Source organism: Bufo gargarizans, chromosome 3 (genome assembly GCF_014858855.1).
Source record: "Bufo gargarizans isolate SCDJY-AF-19 chromosome 3, ASM1485885v1, whole genome shotgun sequence".
Classification (NCBI taxonomy): Eukaryota; Metazoa; Chordata; class Amphibia; order Anura; family Bufonidae; genus Bufo; species Bufo gargarizans.
This window is the reverse complement of record NC_058082.1, coordinates 468,494,362-468,513,836: the sequence shown is the minus strand read 5'-3', so window position 1 is coordinate 468,513,836 and position 19,475 is coordinate 468,494,362. Positions and strand designations below refer to the sequence as shown.

The 19,475-nt window shown below is 44.7% G+C and overlaps 1 protein-coding gene across 1 annotated transcript in view; it reads left to right on the top strand.

The window, feature by feature from the left end:
- UMODL1 (uromodulin like 1) overlaps positions 1-19,475 on the top strand; it is a 100,864-nt gene that overhangs the window by 54,491 nt on the left and 26,898 nt on the right. Inside the window, exons 6-7 of the mRNA XM_044285748.1 lie at positions 13,038-13,150; positions 13,294-13,489. Coding sequence (XP_044141683.1) covers positions 13,038-13,150; positions 13,294-13,489 — 309 coding nt within the window. The remainder of the gene's footprint in view (positions 1-13,037; positions 13,151-13,293; positions 13,490-19,475) is intronic.

The following is a 19,475-nucleotide window of genomic DNA, read 5'->3' as shown; positions in this document are numbered from 1 at the left end:
GCGGACATCAAGGACGATATGAAGCACTTAGGCCAGAGAGTGGTCACGCTGGAGGGTACGCAGGACGCCATTTTAACCTATGAAGGTAAAGCGTCAGAAGTGTTAGCGTCCCATAAAGCCCTACTAAATGAGGCATTCCTGAAATTGGAGGACCAGGAGAACCGGAGTCGCCGGCGCAACATACGCATACGCGGCCTACCTGAATCGATTGCAGCAGAGGCCTTACCGACTGTGGCGCGTGAGTTGTTCTCCTCCATGCTGGGGCCAGATAGAGCGGAAGGGATCGTGGTGGAACGCATACACAGGGCGCTACGCCCTAGGCCTAAACCACAAGAGCCACCACGTGACGTGATTTGCGGCCTATTGAGCTATATTGATACCGCAGCCCTCTTAAAAAGGCAACGTGAGATGGAGGTGTTGGAGTACGAAAACGCGCAGCTACAGATGTTCCAGGATCTGGCGCCATCCACCCTGGCTAAGCGACGCCTATTCAAGCCTCTCCTAGAAGTTCTTAGGAAGACATCGACTCCGTTCCGGTGGCTTTATCCGTTTGGACTGGCTGTCTCCAGGAATGGGAAGCTGCTTACAGTACGGTCACCTGCGGACCTGGAATCAGTTTGGAGATCCCTGGATGTCCCTCCGGTGGAGATTCCCTCGTGGCTACCAGCCGACCAAGATGGCCCCTTACCTGCTCCGCCGCGGGTGTCTCCTTGGCAGACGGCCTCCGCAAGCAAGTCGGATCGCATGAGTCGCAGCAAGATGGACAGGGCCCTTACTTGAGCCCAGACCAAGGTGCCGTTGTTTATTTTTGCCTGTTAGCAAAGGCTACCGTTACCGTGCCTTGCCTTCTGTTCATATGTGAGAGATGACTGTCTCCCGGCTTCACAGCCTAGTGTTTACATGGAGGGTTGAGGCCTTCTTTTTGGTTCGCTTTGCTTTTCACAAAGTCTGATGTTTTTGGGCCTTGAGTTTTTACAACAAATCACGTTTTAATCGGGACTCTTTTCTCATGTTTTGGGACTATGCCTCTCAGTGGGCATTTTTTCTTTCCCCCCCAACTGCAGGGGAATGGCCGGATCGTTTCCGGTGCTGGAAGTATTTTATGTTTTTGGTCTCTGTTTTTGTAGTAGACCTAGAGGTGTCTCACTTGCCCCCTCGCCACTCCAACCCTGTCTTGGATGGTGATAGGTGAACACCTACCTTTCCTTTAGATGTATATTGCATCTGAGCTGGTTTTTTACCGGCCCACTATGTTGTTGGTTATTTTTCTTAATTTATTTTATTTTACATGTTTTCCCTTTTCCTCCTTCCCTCATCCTGCTCTTATATGCTATACTCTGTTAGACATTTCTATGGGTAATTTGTGCTTTCTCTGCCTAATACGGATTTTATCATGTCATCAATTGTAGTCGCCTCCCTGAATGCGCACGGGCTGAACGAGCCATGCAAAAGGTCTCACACCATATCCCTTCTTCTGAAGGATAAGGTCTCGGTGGTCTTCCTCCAGGAGACGCATTTTAGAACTAATAAAATCCCTCGGCTTCCTCCTAAGAGGTTTGTTCAGTGGTTTCATAGTACACATGTTTCCGCTAGTAGAGGAGTTAGTATAGCTATACACAAAAACCTCCCCTTTAAACATGCAGATACTTCAGCGGACCCTGAGGGCAGGTACATTTTTGTAAAGGGTGTAATTGGTGACTCGCCGGTTACATTCGCCAATCTCTATGCGCCTAATAGAGGCCAAGTACCATGGCTCGTTCAGACCCTGGCCTCCTTATCAGCTTTCACTGATGGGTTGTTGGTTCTGGGGGGCGACTTCAATGTGGCTCTAGAACCAGCTGTTGACACATCGTTGGGGAGACCGTCTGTGTCCTACAGGCTCTTGAGAAGGCTTAAATCTTCCCTACGGAAATTGAAGGTCCTTGATGTTTGGCGTACTATGAACCCTAATGGCCGTGATTATACCTTTTATTCACATGCTAAGATGTCATTCCATAGGTTAGATTATCTGTTCCTGTCTGGCTCACATATACGCAGTGTCTCTGAGGCCCGGATTGGTAGCATCACGTTGTCCGACCATGCGCCTGTCATCATTAATTTCTCCCTGTCCGGATCAAAGAGAAAGGAGCGCATTTGGCGTCTGAACGACACCCTGATTTTGGATCCTTCCCACGCTCGCAAAATCAGGGCCTCGCTTGCTGAGTTTTTTGTGCTTAATGACACAACGGAGTCACCTCCTTCCCCTTCCACTTTATGGGAGACACATAAGGTAGTTATACGGGGGGAACTAATAGCGTTAGGGGCTTATGTGAAAAAGCGAAGGACACAGGCCTTGGATGCTTTGCTTGCGAAAATTGCTCGCCTGGAATCCTCTCACAAGGAATCCCAGGCTAAGGCCATTCTGACGGAACTCACTGAGGCTAGAGTACATTTGAAAAATCTTTTAAATGTCACCTCTGCTAAGCTGATCCTACGCTCCCGATTTAAAGCCTATGCACATGGGGATAGAGGAAACAGACTGATGTCGGCGATTGCTAAGAAGCAGTTCTCTGACTCCTTTGTTTCCTCTATTACGGACCCCAAAGGCAAAGTACATAAATCCACCCCAGATATAGCTAAGGCCTTCTGTACTTTCTATGAGGCGCTCTACAACCTGCCCCCCCCAGAGGGCGCTGCTGCTGCTGATATTTCTGAAGCCACAAATAAATTCCTGCAGAATCTAGACCTCCCCTCCATATCCTCTCTGAAGGCATCTCAGCTAACTAGGCCTGTTACCGATTCAGAGATTCATAAGGTTCTCATGTCCATCCCCTCAGGCAAGAGCCCGGGCCCGGATGGGTTTTCTATTGCTTACTTTAAGTCCTTTAAAGATGTTTTAATCCCTCGTTTCAGGGACCTGTGCAACCACCTCCTCACTGGGGGCTCTTTGGCTCCCCACTCCCTGATGGCGCATATTACGATCTTGCATAAGGAGAATAAGGATCCGACATGCTGCAGCAACTACAGGCCGATCTCTTTGCTTAATTGTGATGTGAAGTGGTGGGCGAAGATCTAAGCGACTAGGCTCCAGGATGTGTTACCCGACATCGTTCATGAAGACCAGGTGGGTTTTGTCCATGGCAGACAGGGGTCTGAGAACACCATAAGGCTTCTTCATCTTGTCAACTGGGCCAAACGATCAGCTAAGCCCTTGGTGTTGGTGAGCACGGATGCGGAGAAGGCCTTCGACAGGGTCAGTTGGCACTTTATGTCCGAGGCCCTGTCGAGGTTCGGTTTACCGGACCAATTTATTAAAGCTATCTATACGTTATACTCGGCCCCCTCTGCCATGGTCAAAGTGAATGGTACACTGTCGCCGCCATTTCGCATCACTAATGGGACTAGGCAGGGGTGTCCCTTATCCCCTGCATTGTTCGTGCTGGTGATGGAGACCCTACTTTGTAAGATTCGGTTGGACCCAGAGATTGAGGGTCTACGTATCGGTTCCTGTACTCATGTTGCTGCAGCATTCGCGGATGACCTTTTAGTCATGACATCGAACCCCAGGGAGGCCTTGCCCAGGCTGCTGAATGTGTTTGAGGATTTTGGGTTCGTTTCGAATTTTAAAATTAATTATGGGAAGTCCATGGCTCTCAATATATCATGTCCACAAACGGTGATCACTGCTCTTAAACGTGCAACTCCTTTTTCTTGGGCCTCTAGAGACATTGTGTATTTGGGGACGCATATTTCAGCTAATGTGCAGGATCTCATTTCCCTTAACTTTATGCCGCTTCTGCAAAATGTTCGCTCACATTTACAGAACCTGAAACTCCCGTTTGTTTCCTGGGTGGGCCGTAAAAACTACATCAAGACCTTTATTCTCCCCAAATTTTTATACTTGCTGCAATCCCTCCCCATTTGGCTCCCGAATTCATACTTTACTGAAGTCCGTAGGGTGTTCACACGCTTCCTATGGAATGGCAAATCGCCACGCATTGCCTACTCTGTGCTTACTAGGGATAAGAAATTAGGGGGTTTTGGGATGCCAGATGTCAAGCTTTACTACACTGCTGTGCAGCTGGGTAGATGTGTTAATATTATGTCTCGCCAGTCCAATTCCCTTTGTTCTCGTCTTGAAAATGCTCTTTTGACTGACCAGGAACTGTTAGCCATGTGGGGTATAAGGCCTGTTTCAGCTAACCACTGTCATTCATCCCCGGTTTGGAAGGGCATGCTGGTGGAGTGGTCTAAAATGATCCAATCCCGTACTTTTAGCTTCCCGAACGCTTGTATGCCGCTTAGACTTCTTCAATGTCACCTACACCCTGCTGTGTCACACCCCTCCGGGATTTGGTCTAGGCTCGCTGACACTGCTCTGCGGGATGTCCTTCTCCCGGACGGTAGCTGGCACTGGGATTCAGTAATGGACCTCCCTGAGGTCAAAGCTGCACCCTTTTTCCATCTAGCGAACTTCCAGAGGGATACCAAACTCTGTGTTGGACTCTTCTCTGGTAGTGGCTCCCCCTCCTGGCTGGAAAAGAAGGTTTTGACTACTAAGCCTCTTATTCGGCCGTTATCCCAGATGTATAAAGAATTGCTCTCCTCCCTGCCCCCGGAGCTTCGTTTCATGACGTCATGGGAACGTGAACTCTCCATAGCCTTCACGGACCCAGAGAGGGCGTTTATTCTGGCTCATTCGCACGGTTTCAGTCGCTGTGTGAGAATCCAGGAGAACTCATTTAAACTTCTCTGCAGGTGGTACAAAACGCCTGAATTTTTGCATAAACTGAACCCGGAGGTTTCCGAAAAATGTTGGAGATGCGGCACAGACACTGGATCTCTGTCACATGTTTGGTGGTTCTGTCTTAAGATTCGGCCGTTCTGGAGCGCGATTGAGGCTCTAATCAACCAGATATGTGATACTGAGATATCACTAGATGTTAAGCTCATTCTATTATGGTGCCCAAACAAGTCCCTTACACCTACCAAGCATGACCTTCCAACGATGTTGCTCACAGCGGCTAGGTTGATCATACCCTTTTTGTGGAAGAACGATTCCCCGCCGACTGTCCTTATGTGGTCTGAGAAGGTGGACCAGATCTACCGTTTTGAGGAGCTAGCGCATTGGGAGACTAACTCTCGCTCTCGCTTCTTGAAATTGTGGTCTCCATGGAAAGTCTACAGAAACTTTACTTGATGAAGCAGATGTGTATCCCTTCCTTGTTTTCCTCCCCTCCCTCCCCTCCTGATGTCCTTTTTCCCCCCTTTTTCTCTTTTCTTTGATTTCTTTGTATGATTAATGTCAATAACAGCTGGTACTGTTTGCACTTGACATGTATGCTGGATGTATATCTTGTATCCTATTGCCATCATTGTACTGTCATGTGTGGGCTATGGCCTTGATTTTTCTTTCAATAAAAAGAAATTTGGTTAAGAATATAACTACTATAATACTGCTCCTATGTACAAGAATATAACTACTATAATACTGCCTCCTATGTACTGGAATATAACTACTATAATACTGCTTCTATGTAAAAGAATATAACTACTATAATACTGCCTCCTATGTACAAGAATATAACTACTATAATACTGCTCCTATATACCAAGAATATAACTTCTATAATACTGCCTCCCTATGTACAAGGAATATATACTCTATAATACTGTCCCTATGTACAAGAATATAGCTACTATAATACTGCTCCCATTACAAGAATATAACTACTATAATACTGCCTCCTATCTGCAAGAATATACTACTATAATACTGCGCCTATGTACAAGAATATAACTACTATAATACTGCCTCCTATGTACAAGATATAAACTACTATATACTGCTCCCTATTTACAAGAATATAACTACTATAATACTGCTCCTATGTACAAGAATATAACTACTATAATACTGCTCCTATGTACAAGAATATACCTACTCGAATACTGCTCCTATGTACAAGACATATACTACTATAATACTGCTTCTATGTAAAAGAATATCAACTACTATAATACTGCCTCCTATGTACAATAATATAACTACTATAATACTGCTCCTTACTGTACCAACGAATATAACTCACTATATACTGCATCCTATGTTACAAGAATATAACTACTCTAATACCGCTCCATATACAAGAATATAACTACTATAATACTGCTCCTATGTACAAGAATATAACTACTATAATACTGCCTCCTATGTACTGGAATATAACTACTATAATACTGCTCCTATGTACAAGAATATATCTACTATAATACTGCTTCTATGTAAAAGAATATAACTACTATAATACTGCCTCCTATGTACAAGAATATAACTACTATAATACTGCTCCTATATACAAGAATATAACTTCTATAATACTGCCTCCTATGTACAAGAATATAACTACTATAATACTGCCTCCTATGTACAAGAATATAACTACTATAATACTGCCTCCTATGTACAAGAATATAACTACTATAATACTGCTCCTATATACAAGAATATAACTTCTATAATACTGCCTCCTATGTACAAGAATATAACTACTGTAATACTGTCTCCTATGTACAAGAATATAGCTACTATAATACTGCTCCCATGTACAAGAATATAACTACTATAATACTGCTCCTATATACAAGAATATAACTACTATAATACTGCTCCTATGTACAAGAATATGACTACTATAATACTGTCTCCTATGTACAAGAATATAGCTACTATAATACTGCTCCCATGTACAAGAATATAACTACTATAATACTGCTCCTATATACAAGAATATAACTACTATAATACTTCCTTCTATGTACAAGAATATAACTACTATAATACTGCTCCTATGTACAAGAATATAACTACTATAATACTGCTCCTATGTACAAGAATATAACTACTAGGGGGGCGGAGTCTGACTGCCAACCTGGACAGTCGCATGTAGGAGAGCTCCTCTCACAGTAACCCTGCAACCTGGTTAATTTTGCACTTTAACCCAGCAAAGTATGGTGAAAATCGGCAGATACAACCCCAGAGACAAACCAGACTCCCCAAAAGCTGACCGAGGGGCTACAGAAATGGAGCGGTACCTGAATAAGAAGCCGGCCAGCGGCACCAGCGGCGGGGCTAAGATGGCGCCGCCTGCTCCGGATGAATGGTCTGTGGATTCGGAAGGGGCCACAGGGGTGCACCCTGACCTGGAAGACGAGTCTCTGCAGCCGGGTACAGCTCCCATATCGAGGAAATTCCTCCAGAAGGCCCTCTCTATGGCCATAGCTCCTGTAATGCAGGATTTACAAGAGATCAAGTCGGATATTAAGCAGATCGGCCACAGAGTGGAGACGCTGGAAGGCAATCAGGCGGCCATTTTATCACACGCACATGCCTTAGGTGCTAATGCCGCAGCCTGTATGGTCTCCTTGGACACTGCCTTCTCTTTAATTGAGGATCAGGAGAACCGCAGCAGGCGGAAGAACATTCGTCTGCGAGGTCTCCCTGAACAGATTACGCACGAGGAGTTGCCTGCAGTGGCGGCCGCCATCTTTGACAGCCTCGTGGGAGAGGAGGGTGCCGGCATAGAAATTGAGCGCATCCACCGGTCACTCCGGCCAAAGCCGAAAGATAATGAAAACCCAAGAGACGTGGTGTGCGGTCTCCTGAAATATACGGACACAGCAGCGATCCTGAGAGCGGCAAGAGAACAGCAGGAACTCACCTACAAAGAATCCAGGATCCTCCTGTTCCAGGACTTGGCGCCAACAACGCTGAACAAGCGGAGGGCCCTCCGACCCCTCACTGATCATCTACGGCAAAGTAAGACCCCTTATAAGTGGCTATTTCCCTTTGGCCTTACGTTTGCCATAGGGGGCAGAAGATGTACCATCAGAGTACCGGGGGATCTTACAGCAGCGTGGGAGTTACTCCAGACCTCTCCTATGGACATCCCGTCATGGCTGCCCTCGGCGGAGACCGGAGTCCCGTTACCAGAGTTGCCGGGGGTGCAGAAGTGGAACACAGCAACGAGGAGGAAGACAGGTTCCAGATTCCGGGACACTTGATCACCTTCGGTTGTAAGGTTACTTATCATTGAGACGGGGTCTCCGGTTGTGATGTCACGTCACTCCATAGATATTTTTGCTTTATTTAAGCTCATGTTCGGGTTTACATACGAAATGCTGATTTCTGTTATGTATGTTTATTTGCACAACTTGTGGCGTCCTGCCTACACATAACGGCCAGCAGGCTTAGTCTTGGGCAGTCTAATAACGCCTCAGCGATTTTGTGATATGTGCTGGGTTTTACTTGTAAGCACTTTGTATTGCACCAGGCTTGGCAGGGTGAACTGGATCCATAGGACTATTCCTGTCTAGGTCCTATTTCCCCCCTACATGCCTCACATCAGGGGTCTACCTGTGCAACCCTGGTGCAAGCACATAGGTGGAGAGGTATACACGCTGATCGTGCTGCTCGTTTGGGGCTTGCTCAGACGTGTTAACCCTCTCTTCAGTTACCAAGTCACAGTCCCAAGTTATGAAAGGATTGTGCACTATGTTAGTGTTCTATGTTATTTACTATCTCTAGTGTCATGGCTAGTCAGGCTGTTATATACCGATGCTCTTAGATATATAGGATGTCTAGGTTAAAGTGTACCTCTTTCAATGTTAGAGGTTTTAACACTCCCCAAAAAAGGTCCCAAGTTGTACGTCTGTTGAGAAAATCCCACACGGATATTTGTTTCTTCCAGGAACTACATTTTAAAACCAGCAAGGTCCCCACCCTCCAAAGGAGCTATTTCAATAACTGGTACCTTAGTACCTTTGACAAAGCCAAAAGAGGGGTGGGTATTGCTATTGCCAAAAGAGTCCCTTTTAAAATGACAGATTCGCAGCTGGATCCTGAGGGTAGATTTGTGTTCGTGAAGGGCTTCATTGGCACGCAGCGGATAACCTTGGCCAGTTTGTATAGTCCTAATAGGGGACAAAAGCTTTGGATCTCCCAGACTTTACAAAAATTCACATTGTTTGCTGAAGGGATGTGCCTGGTTGGAGGGGATCTAAACGTGCCTCTGAACCCCTTCGTGGACACATCAGATGGTTCCACGCAACAAACACAGGCGACATTGGGTCACATAAATGCCCGCATAACAGAGGCAAAATTAACAGATGCATGGCGTCTGGTTCACCCGAACGGTAGAGACTATACCTTTTTTTCCGCAGCTCACAATGTCTACAAGAGGCTGGACTATCTCTTAGTCTCTGACACTTGTATGGAGATGATTGAACAGGCAGTTATAGATCCGATCACAATTTCGGATCATGCCCCGGTATCAATGGTGGTACATTTTGCTAGTTTACCCACCCAGAACAAACAGTGGAGGCTGAATGAGACACTGCTTGATAGGAGAGAAACAGTTGATTTATTGTCACAGAAGCTGTCGTGGTTTTTTGGGGAGAATTTGACGCCAGATGTCTCACAAGAGACTGTGTGGGAAACACACAAATCTGTAATGAGAGGAGAGCTGATATCCATAGGGACTAGGGTCAAGAAGGAGAGGCAACAACTGCTCCACTCTCTTCTTAAGCAGATTGCTGATCTGGAGACTATACATAAGAGGTCGAAAGCCTTGAAGACACAGCAGGAACTTCTTCTCCTGAGAGCAAAACTGAAAGATCACCTTAATGCCTGCCATGCCAGGGCGTATCAGTATGCTCAGTTTCGCTTTTTCTCTCACGGAGACAAAGGCACGAAGCTTATGGCTTCACTTATCAAACAGAGGAAAGACTCCTTGTATATCTCCAGTATCCGGTCTACAGAGGGTTCGCAGTTACATAGGACTGCTGACATTGCCAAAGAATTCCAGAAATTTTACCAGGAACTATATGGACTTGATAGCGGCACTTCACACCCAGAGCCAACCGCAGACTCAGTGATAACAGATTTCCTACACCGCTTGAAATTACCCCAACTTAGTAGTGAGGAAGGGAACTCACTGACGGTGCCTGTCACGGATACTGAGGTAATGAAGGTCCTGAAATCCATGCCCCTAGGGAAGTGCCCCGGCCCGGATGGATTTCCGGTGGGCTATTACAGAAAATTTGCGGACATTTTATGTCCACATCTCACAAACTGGTGCAACGCTCTTCTTACAGGGGGGCGGCTGCATAGTCAATCCCTGGAAGCCACAGTAACCATTCTACCTAAGCCTGGGAAGGACCCTACACTCTGCGGGAGTTATCGGCCCATTTCTCTCTTAAATGTTGATATCAAGGTTTGGGCGAAGCTCTTGGCCTCTCGCCTCAGCTCGTTCCTCCCTAAGCTAATACATCCTGACCAAGCTGGGTTCGTGCCAGGAAGGGAGGGGAACCATAACTCCTGCAGAGTAGTTACGGCCATTCAGTGGGCAAAAAGACAAGATCTTCCCCTGGTCTGCTTGAGCGTGGATGCGGAGAAGGCCTTTGACCGGGTAAATTGGAACTTCATGCAGAAGGCGCTGCATAGTTTTGGCATCCCATTACAATTTCAGAGAGCGATTATGACCCTGTATACTAATCCGAGCGCCAGGATTAGAGTCAATGGTACTCTGTCGCCTTCGTTCCCCATTCATAATGGCACCCGTCAGGGCTGCCCCTTATCACCAGCTCTCTACATCTTGGTAATGGAGACTCTTCTCCAGGCCATTAGGATTCACCCTAATATCAGAGGGGTTAGAGCCAAGAATGACATGATTGAATACACCAATGTCGCCTATGCTGACGACCTCTTAGTGCTCATTTCCAACCCGGTCGAGGCCTTCCCGCATCTCCTCTCTCTGTTTGAAATTTATGGTAAGATTTCTAACTACAAGGTAAATTACTCTAAATCTGAAGTTCTGAACATATCGGCTCCCTCGAGAAGCGTTCTCCCCCTTAAAACCACGACACCTTTCATTTGGCAATCCTCCCATATTACCTACTTAGGTATAAAAATTCCGGCGGATCTAGGGAATATTTTTCAGCTGAATTATAAACCCCTGATATCAGAGATACAGGGTCAACTTGGTTCCCTACGTGTCCCATTCACTTCTTGGATGGGGAGGAAAAACTTGATAAAAGCCTTTATACTTCCTAAAATATTATATGTTATGCAGATGTTACCTGTTCACCTCCCGGCCTCATTTTTCACACAGATGCGCAGATTATTATCTACCTATCTGTGGGGGGGAAAGGGAGCTAGGATAGCGCATGGCAGACTGATTTTACGGAAGAACCAAGGGGGTTTCGCATTGCCGGATGTTCAGCTCTATTATAGGGCCATACACCTCAGAAGATGGATGCAACTCCACATCCCTAGCTGCTCAACAGTCGGCAATGAGCTGGAATTGTTCCAGCTTTCTCAGTTACAGAGGGCAGCACTGTGGGGCCTGGGTCCAGGTTCTCTACATACACACACTTTGCTCAGAGGCACGGGTCAGGTGATCAAGCAGCTCAATAGAGATCATGGTTTGCTACGCAATCCTTCTTCAGTCATGCCTGCAGACCTGATTCCTTTGTCGGTTAGGCCGTCAGCAACACACATCCCCCCAGGGTGGGGTTCACTGAGAGATTTCTCAACACAGGATTTTCTGGAGAATGCCTTAGGCAAACTGCCAGAGGAACACACTCTCAAGGCTGTCATGAAGTCGCGCAATTTTCTAGACTTAGCAGATTTTGGGTCGGTAGGGAAGGCCTTAGTGGATAAAAAAGTTCATGTTCTGGACCAAACTTGGTTCGAGAAAATTGTTTCCTCTAGATCAACGCATAAGAGATTGATCTCATTACTGTATATAGCACTGAACACACCAGGACCCAATGCTCGCCCTCAGTTCCTGAATACATGGGAATCAGAGTTGAACAGATCCTTCTCTGAAACAGATATCCTTCGAATGTACGCACACTCTCATGGCTTCTCCAGGTGCGTCAAGGTGCAAGAGCACTCCTATAAAGTTCTAACCCAGTGGTACATGACACCCAAACAAATGTTCTCAAAGGGGCTGTGCCCTACTGATCGTTGCTGGAGGTGCAACTTAGAAGAGGGTAGCCTCTCCCACATTTTATGGTATTGCTCAGGGATAAGACCATTTTGGGATGGTATCTCTACTGCCCTGAAATCGATTCTCCATACCGATATCACATTAACACCTGAGTTGGTCCTTTTGTGGCTGCCTACTAAGGCGCTTACCCCATCTAGAGGCTGCCTTGCCACTCAACTAATTCAAGCAGCAAGGCTGCTAATTCCTCAGAGATGGCTCAGTACAGAACCCCCTACCATTTCTCACTGGATACACAAGGTTGACCTCATCCAACGCCTGGAAGAGCTAGCCAGCTGGGAGTCCAGGACTCATGAGAAGCACACTAAGATGTGGAGGCCATGGTTGCAATTTAGGGAGTCGACACTGTTAACAATCTCATAAAGGTCTACTGACCCGGTCATACTTTATTACATTGCACATCTGACTATCTATCACAGAAGGCTTTATCTCCATGGCTAACTAGAGATCTATTGTTTGTCGTTATTACGGTTTCGTGTGTTATGTTCGTGAGGCCAGTTGCCTCAAAATGTCAGAGGTCCTTACAGATCATACACAAGTAGTACTTGCACCTTATAAAAACTTAACCAAGGGTGGTAGTACAACACTGCAATATGTGTATTACCGGTGCACCTGATAGGTGCCTTGTTTACGCTATATTTATGTGCGAAACGAGGTTTTATGATATGTGAACATCTGTAACACAGGCTTTAAAAGTGTAACAGGATGTGCCTTCCCCCAGATATGTTGTTATACAATGCCTATCTGTATACTAATGTGTATGGAATGTCATCTTTGTATTTTTGATTTTGACCTTTCTCAATAAAAAGACAATTGACAAGAATATAACTACTATAATACTGCTCCTATCTACAAGAATATAACTACTATAATACTGCTCCTATGTACAAGAAAATAGCAACTATAGCCTTAGTAAATGTCGTACAGGTGATTATATTCTGTATCTATTTCTTCTGTCTGATTAGTAATTTCTTATTGTCTTTTCAGAGGCTCATATTCTAAATGTAACGCTGAAGATTGAAAATTGGAACCTCACAGAATCTCTGATGAACCCCAACTCTACAGAACATGCAGACTTTATTCGGAAGTTTATTTTGGAGGTACAGTTTGCTCCTTGTATTGTTCCTACACGGTACTTTATATAATCAGGGTGGCTACAATATTTTGACCCAATAGCTCCCTCTAGTGGAAGTTGCACCGCTGGACTGTGTGATAATGCGAATCCTTTTTATGTCACTTTTAGGTAAAGAATTCCTTGTCGAATGAAATTCCTTCAGAGCGGGTGATGGTGGAGGTGGAGTCACTGAGCGCGGGCAGCATTATCGTCCATTTCCGAGTCATTGTCAATGACTCTGATGACCCGGTCAATATCACAGCGGAGTCCTTCTCCGCCTTCAGTGAGCAGTTTGAAGTTAACCCAGAATCTATTGTTGTCACAGGTAATTTCCATGCGTAACATGCATACATACACATGACATCTATACCCACATTACATACACACACATTAGATAAATACACATTACATATACGCATTAGGCTACTTTCACACCAGAGTTTTTGTTGGATCCGTCATGGATTAGCAAAAACGCTTCCGTTACTGATGATACAACCGTCTGCATCCGTTATGAACAGATCCGGGTGTATTGTCTTTAACATAGCCAAGACGGATCCGTCATGATCTCTATTGTAAGTCAATGGGGGACGGATCCGTTTTCTATTGTGTCAGAGAAAACGGATCGGTCTCCATTGACTTACATTGTGTGTCAGGACGGATCTGTCTTGCTCCGCATCCCAGGACGGACAGCAAAACGCTGCAGACAGCTTATTCTGTCCGCGATGGGAACGCAACTAAACGGAATGCATTCTGGTGACTCCGTTTTGTTCAGTTCAGTTTTGTCCCCATTGACAATAAATGGGGACAAAAGGGAAGCGTTTTCCCCCCACCGCTATCCTATGACGGATCTCAATAGCGGAAAGGGAAAGCGCAAGTGTGAAAGTAGCCTGACATATACACACATTGCATACATACATACATAACATACTGAAACATATATATTATTATATATACATATATAAGATACATAGACACATCATATACGATCATACATAAAATACATTCACATAACATACACTTATTTAAATTATAGATTTATATGATAACTAATCCTTTATTATTAAGGATGAATGCATGTCTTTATGTATTTATTTAATTATATTATTTAATATTTATATATATATTTATGTCTAATAATTATATGTTTAGACATTTAATAGCTCATATCGGCATGCCCAACCCACCCCCATCCCTTCTACTAAACTAAATACTATTTGAATGGTTAATGACTTATATAATATTATAATATATAAAAAGTATACTCACAAATATATATGTACCGATACATGAATTATTTACAATTCAAAACCAAATATGTTATTATAAACGGCAAATTATTCTTCATATTTACATTGTTCACTAATTAATACTCTACAATTTAACTACTCAAATTTACAAATAACGACAATACCGAGAAACTGTTAGAAAAGTTTTGTTTATTGATCTGTTAATCTATTTATCACATGAAAAGAAAGTAATGTAACCTTAAAATATATTATAAACCAATAAAAATGTACTGATGAAAAAAAACGTACAGAACATACACTGATACATGCACACATTAGTCTACTTTCACACTGGCGTTTTGGCTTCCGTTTGTGAGATCCGTTCAGGGCTCTCAGAATCGTTTAAAAACGGATCAGTTTTGCCCTAATGCATTCTGAATGGAAAAGGATCCGCTCAGAATGCATCAGTTTGCCTCCGATCAGTCTCCGTTCCGCTCTGGAGGCGGACACCGAAACGCTGCCTGCAGCTTTTTGCTGTCCGCCGGACGAAGTGGAGCCAAACGGATCCGTCCTGACACACAATGTAAGTCAATGGGGGCGGATCCGTTTTCTATGACACAATCTGGCACAATAGAAAACTGATCCGTCCCCCATTGACTTTTAATGGTGTTCAAGACGGATCCGTCTTGGCTATAGAAGACATAATACAACCGGATCTGTTCATGACGGATGCATGCAGTTGTATTATTGTAACAGAAGCGTTTTTGCAGATCCATGACGGATCCGCAAAAAACGCTAGTGTGAAAGTAGCCTAACACACACACATACTCCTAGCATCCATAAACAGCATACAAACACATGCACAACGTACACCTGCACAGACATAAAATACGTACACACCAAGGCCGGACTGGGACTATAAAGCAGCCCTGGCGCGCGAACCCCACATACGATACTGCAGAGAAGTAGTGATGCACAATATGAATTCTTGCCGACATCTGAAGGTTGCGGCGGTACACGCAGCACCAACCTTTTCCTTCGACTCTTTTCAGACCTCTACCTGTTTTGAGCCGCTCCCAGCATTCCGGTGCCACATTTAATGACGCTGAATTCCGGCGCCACAGTTACCGCACATGGAGGGAGAAAGCATCCCTCCATGGAGTGCCCTGGAGATTTAGGAACTCCTTTGGGAGTCTGCAGAGGTTTTCCTTTTTCCGAAAGCCTCCCAGAAATTCCAGGAGAGCGTATGGCAGTGCGTCCTGGAATGATGTCTACTTTACCTTACCTCTTGCTTGTAAACCCTACCATCCAGGGTCAGGTGTCACTTTTTCAGGGGCATGAGTATCAGACTACAAGCACCAGTGTAACCAGTAATACCTCCATACTGGAAGTAGACTTTGGTCAGATACCAGGTCTCCACTGGCGATCGGCAGAGGGTTATCACTGCAGATAGTCGCAGACTGGAATACATAAGAGATCTCCGCTCTCCTGTCTATGTTAGTGATGGCTGCCTTCACCATAAAGTAACAACTCTACTACTGGAAATGTATGAATAACCTTTTCAATGCAGGTTTTGCTTCCGTCACTTGTGTAGGTGAAGCATATAGTGCTGCAGTATATGTTGGCGCTATGTAGATAAAGATTATGGGGGTCATTTATTATCAGGTATACGCCAATTTTGGGCTTATACAGTTGCAAGAAAAAGTATGTGAACCCTTTGGAATGATATGGATTTCTGCACAAATTGGTCATAAAATGTGATCTGATCTTCATCTAAGTCACAACAATAGACAATCACAGTCTGCTTAACTAATAACACACAAAGAATTACATGTCACCATGTTTTTATTGAACACACCATGTAAACATTCACAGTGCAGGTGGAAAAAGTATGTGAACCCCTAGACTAATGACATCTCCAAGAGCTAATTGGAGTGAGGTGTCAGCCAACTGGAGTCCAATCAATGAGATGAGATTGGAGGTGTTGGTTACAGCTGCCCTGCCCTATAGAAAGCATACACCAGCATTGCCTGATGTGAATGATGCCTCGCACAAAAGAGCTCTCAGAAGACCTACGATTAAGAATTGTTGACTTGCATAAAGCTAGAAAGGGTTATAAAAGTATCTCCAAAAGCCTTGCTGTTCATCAGTCCACGGTAAGATAAATTGTCTATAAATGGAGACAGTTCAGCACTGCTGCTACTCTCCCTAGGAGTGGCCGTCCTGTAAAGATGAATGCAAGAGCACAGCGCAGACTGCTCAATGAGGTGAAGAAGAATCCTAGAGTGTCAGCTAAAGACTTACAAAAGTCTCTGGCATATGCCAACATCCCTGTTAGCGAATCTACGACACGTAAAACACTAAACAAGAATGGATTTCATGGGAGGATACCACAGAGGAAACCACTGCTGGCCAAAAAAACATTGCTGCACGTTTACAGTTTGCACAAGAGCACCTGGATGTTTCACAGCAGTACTGGCAAAATATTCTGTGGACAGATGAAACCAAAGTGGAGTTGTTTGGAAGAAACACACAACACTATGTGTGGAGAAAAAGAGGCACAGCACACCAACATCAAAACCTCATCCCAACTGTGAGGTATGGTGGTGGGGGCATCATGGTTTGGGGCTGCTTTGCTGCGTCAGGGCCTGGACGGATTGCTATCATCAAAGGAAAAATGAATTCCCAAGTTTATCAAGACATTTTGCAGGAGAACTTAAGGCCATCTGTCCACCAGCTGAAGCTCAACAGAAGATGGATGTTGCAACAGGACAACGACCCAAAGCATAGAAGTAAATCAACAACAGAATGGCTTAAAGGGAACCTGTCACCGGGATTTTGGGTACAGAGCTGAGGACATGGGTTGCTAGATGGCCGCTAGCACATCCACAATACCCAGTCCCCATAGCTCTGTGTGCTTTTATTGTGTCAAAAAAACGATTTGATACATATGCAAATTAAGATAAAAGAGTCATATCTTACTTGTGTGACCAGAGAAGTCATATTTTCAAGCTCTGACTCATCTCAGGTTAATTTGCATATGTATCAAATCGTTTTTTATACACAATAAAAGCACACAGAGCTATGGGGACTGGGTATTGCGGATGTGCTAGCGGCCATCTAGCAACCCATGTTCTCAGCTCTATACCCAAAATCCAGGTGACAGGTTCCCTTTAAACAGAAGAAAATGCGCCTTCTGGAGTGGCCCAGTCAGAGTCCTGACCTCAACCCGATTGAGATGCTGTGGCAGGACCTCAAGAAAGCGATTCACACCAGACATCCCAAGAATATTGCTGAACTGAAACAGTTCTGTAAAGAGGAATGGCCAAGAATTACTCCTGACCGTTGAGCACGTCTGATCTGCAACTACAGGAAACGTTTGGTGAAGTTATTGCTGCCAAAGGAGGTTCAACCAGTTATTAGATCCAAGGGTTCACATACTTTTTCCACCTGCACTGTGAATGTTTACATGGTGTGTTCAATAGAAACATGGTAACATTTGATTCTTTGTGTGTTATTAGGTTAAGCCGACTGTGATTGTCTATTGTTGTGACTTAGATGAAGATCAGATCACATTTTATGACCAATTTGTGGAGAAATCCATATCATTCCAAAGGGTTCACATACTTTTTCTTGCAACTGTATCTGGCACAGATTGCGGCGCAAAGGTTAAATGTGCCGTAATCTGCGACCTACGCCAAGTTTAAAAAAAGGAGACGTGGCATTGGCGGGGAAGGGCCCTTCTCATCTATCATTTGCTCTACCTATTTTAGGCATAGAAAGTGGTCTAAATCTGCACCAGCAAGGGAGCTGGCGTACATTTAGACAGTCGGTGGATACGCCGACGTTATGTAGAGGCCGGCGCCTATACAAAACTTAGGCGCAGCCAGCGCAAATGGGTATTAAGACCAGCTCCTTAATAAATGACCCCCTATGTGCTTCACCTGTACAAGCAGCATGGGGGGAAAACCCGCACTGTTGTACAAGGACTGCATGACCCCACCTTCCGGTAGAACGGTTGTCCTCTTATCAGTCCACCCCCTGCTCGTATGATCTCCCCAGTCGTTCTTCCAGCCCGTACCCCGATTCCCATATAGTCAAATAGGGTCGATAGAAAGTCGTCCTCTAGTTTAGCCATAAATAGGTTGGCATAGTGTCGTGATATCCTAATGCCCATGCCTCTGTGCTCTCAAATCTTGCAATATGTATATTTATTTATTTATTTATTTTGCCGGTTAGCCAATAATGGTATCCCTCCCAAAATACTTTTATATTTATTAACACAAAAGTATTCAACATCACATTCACATAGGTTTCCGTCACTATGCAATTTTTGCTGCACATTAGGAATGAGGGTGGAAGGTGTAAAGTGTCCTTCCCTGCCTGAGCCAGTAGCAGCCCGTATAGCAGCAATAGATGTCATCAGCTCCTCTGCTCGCTGGCTGCCTGTGCTGGTGATGTGCATTGCCGTACAGCAGTCCTGGCTCCTAACAGCATGGCGACAGACGCATACCGACATCCTCCCACACAAGTCATCAGCTGGAACACAAGATCAGAAGGTGCAGTCAGATTGCCTCAGCTAGATAGCATAAGGACCTTGTAGGTTGGGATAGACAGCCCACCATGTGACCCAGAAGACCGGCCCACGAGGAATCTGCAATTCCGGGCCTGATGCACACACAAGATCTCACCTGCTAAACACACATCGTATACATACAAAAATAACTTGCATACATTCACACATGCATATACACGTACATGTTATAGCAACCAGTCTAAACAAGCAGAACATAGTATGGCCTCATCCACACAAACTTATTTTCTTTCCGTGTCCATTCTGTTTTTTTTTTTGCTGAACCATTCATTTCAATGGGTCTGCAAAAAAACGGAAGCATTCCGTTTCCCTATGTCCATTCCGCCCAAAAAAACAGAACATGTCCTATTATTGAAGGAAGAGACCGGCACTCCTTGGTACTGCAATTATATTGGGTTTATTCGCCACTCATAGAAGAGGTGACGCGCATTTCGACACATGCAAGTGCCCTTATCAAAGCAATGTGCAATTATTTCGGGTTTATTCGCCAC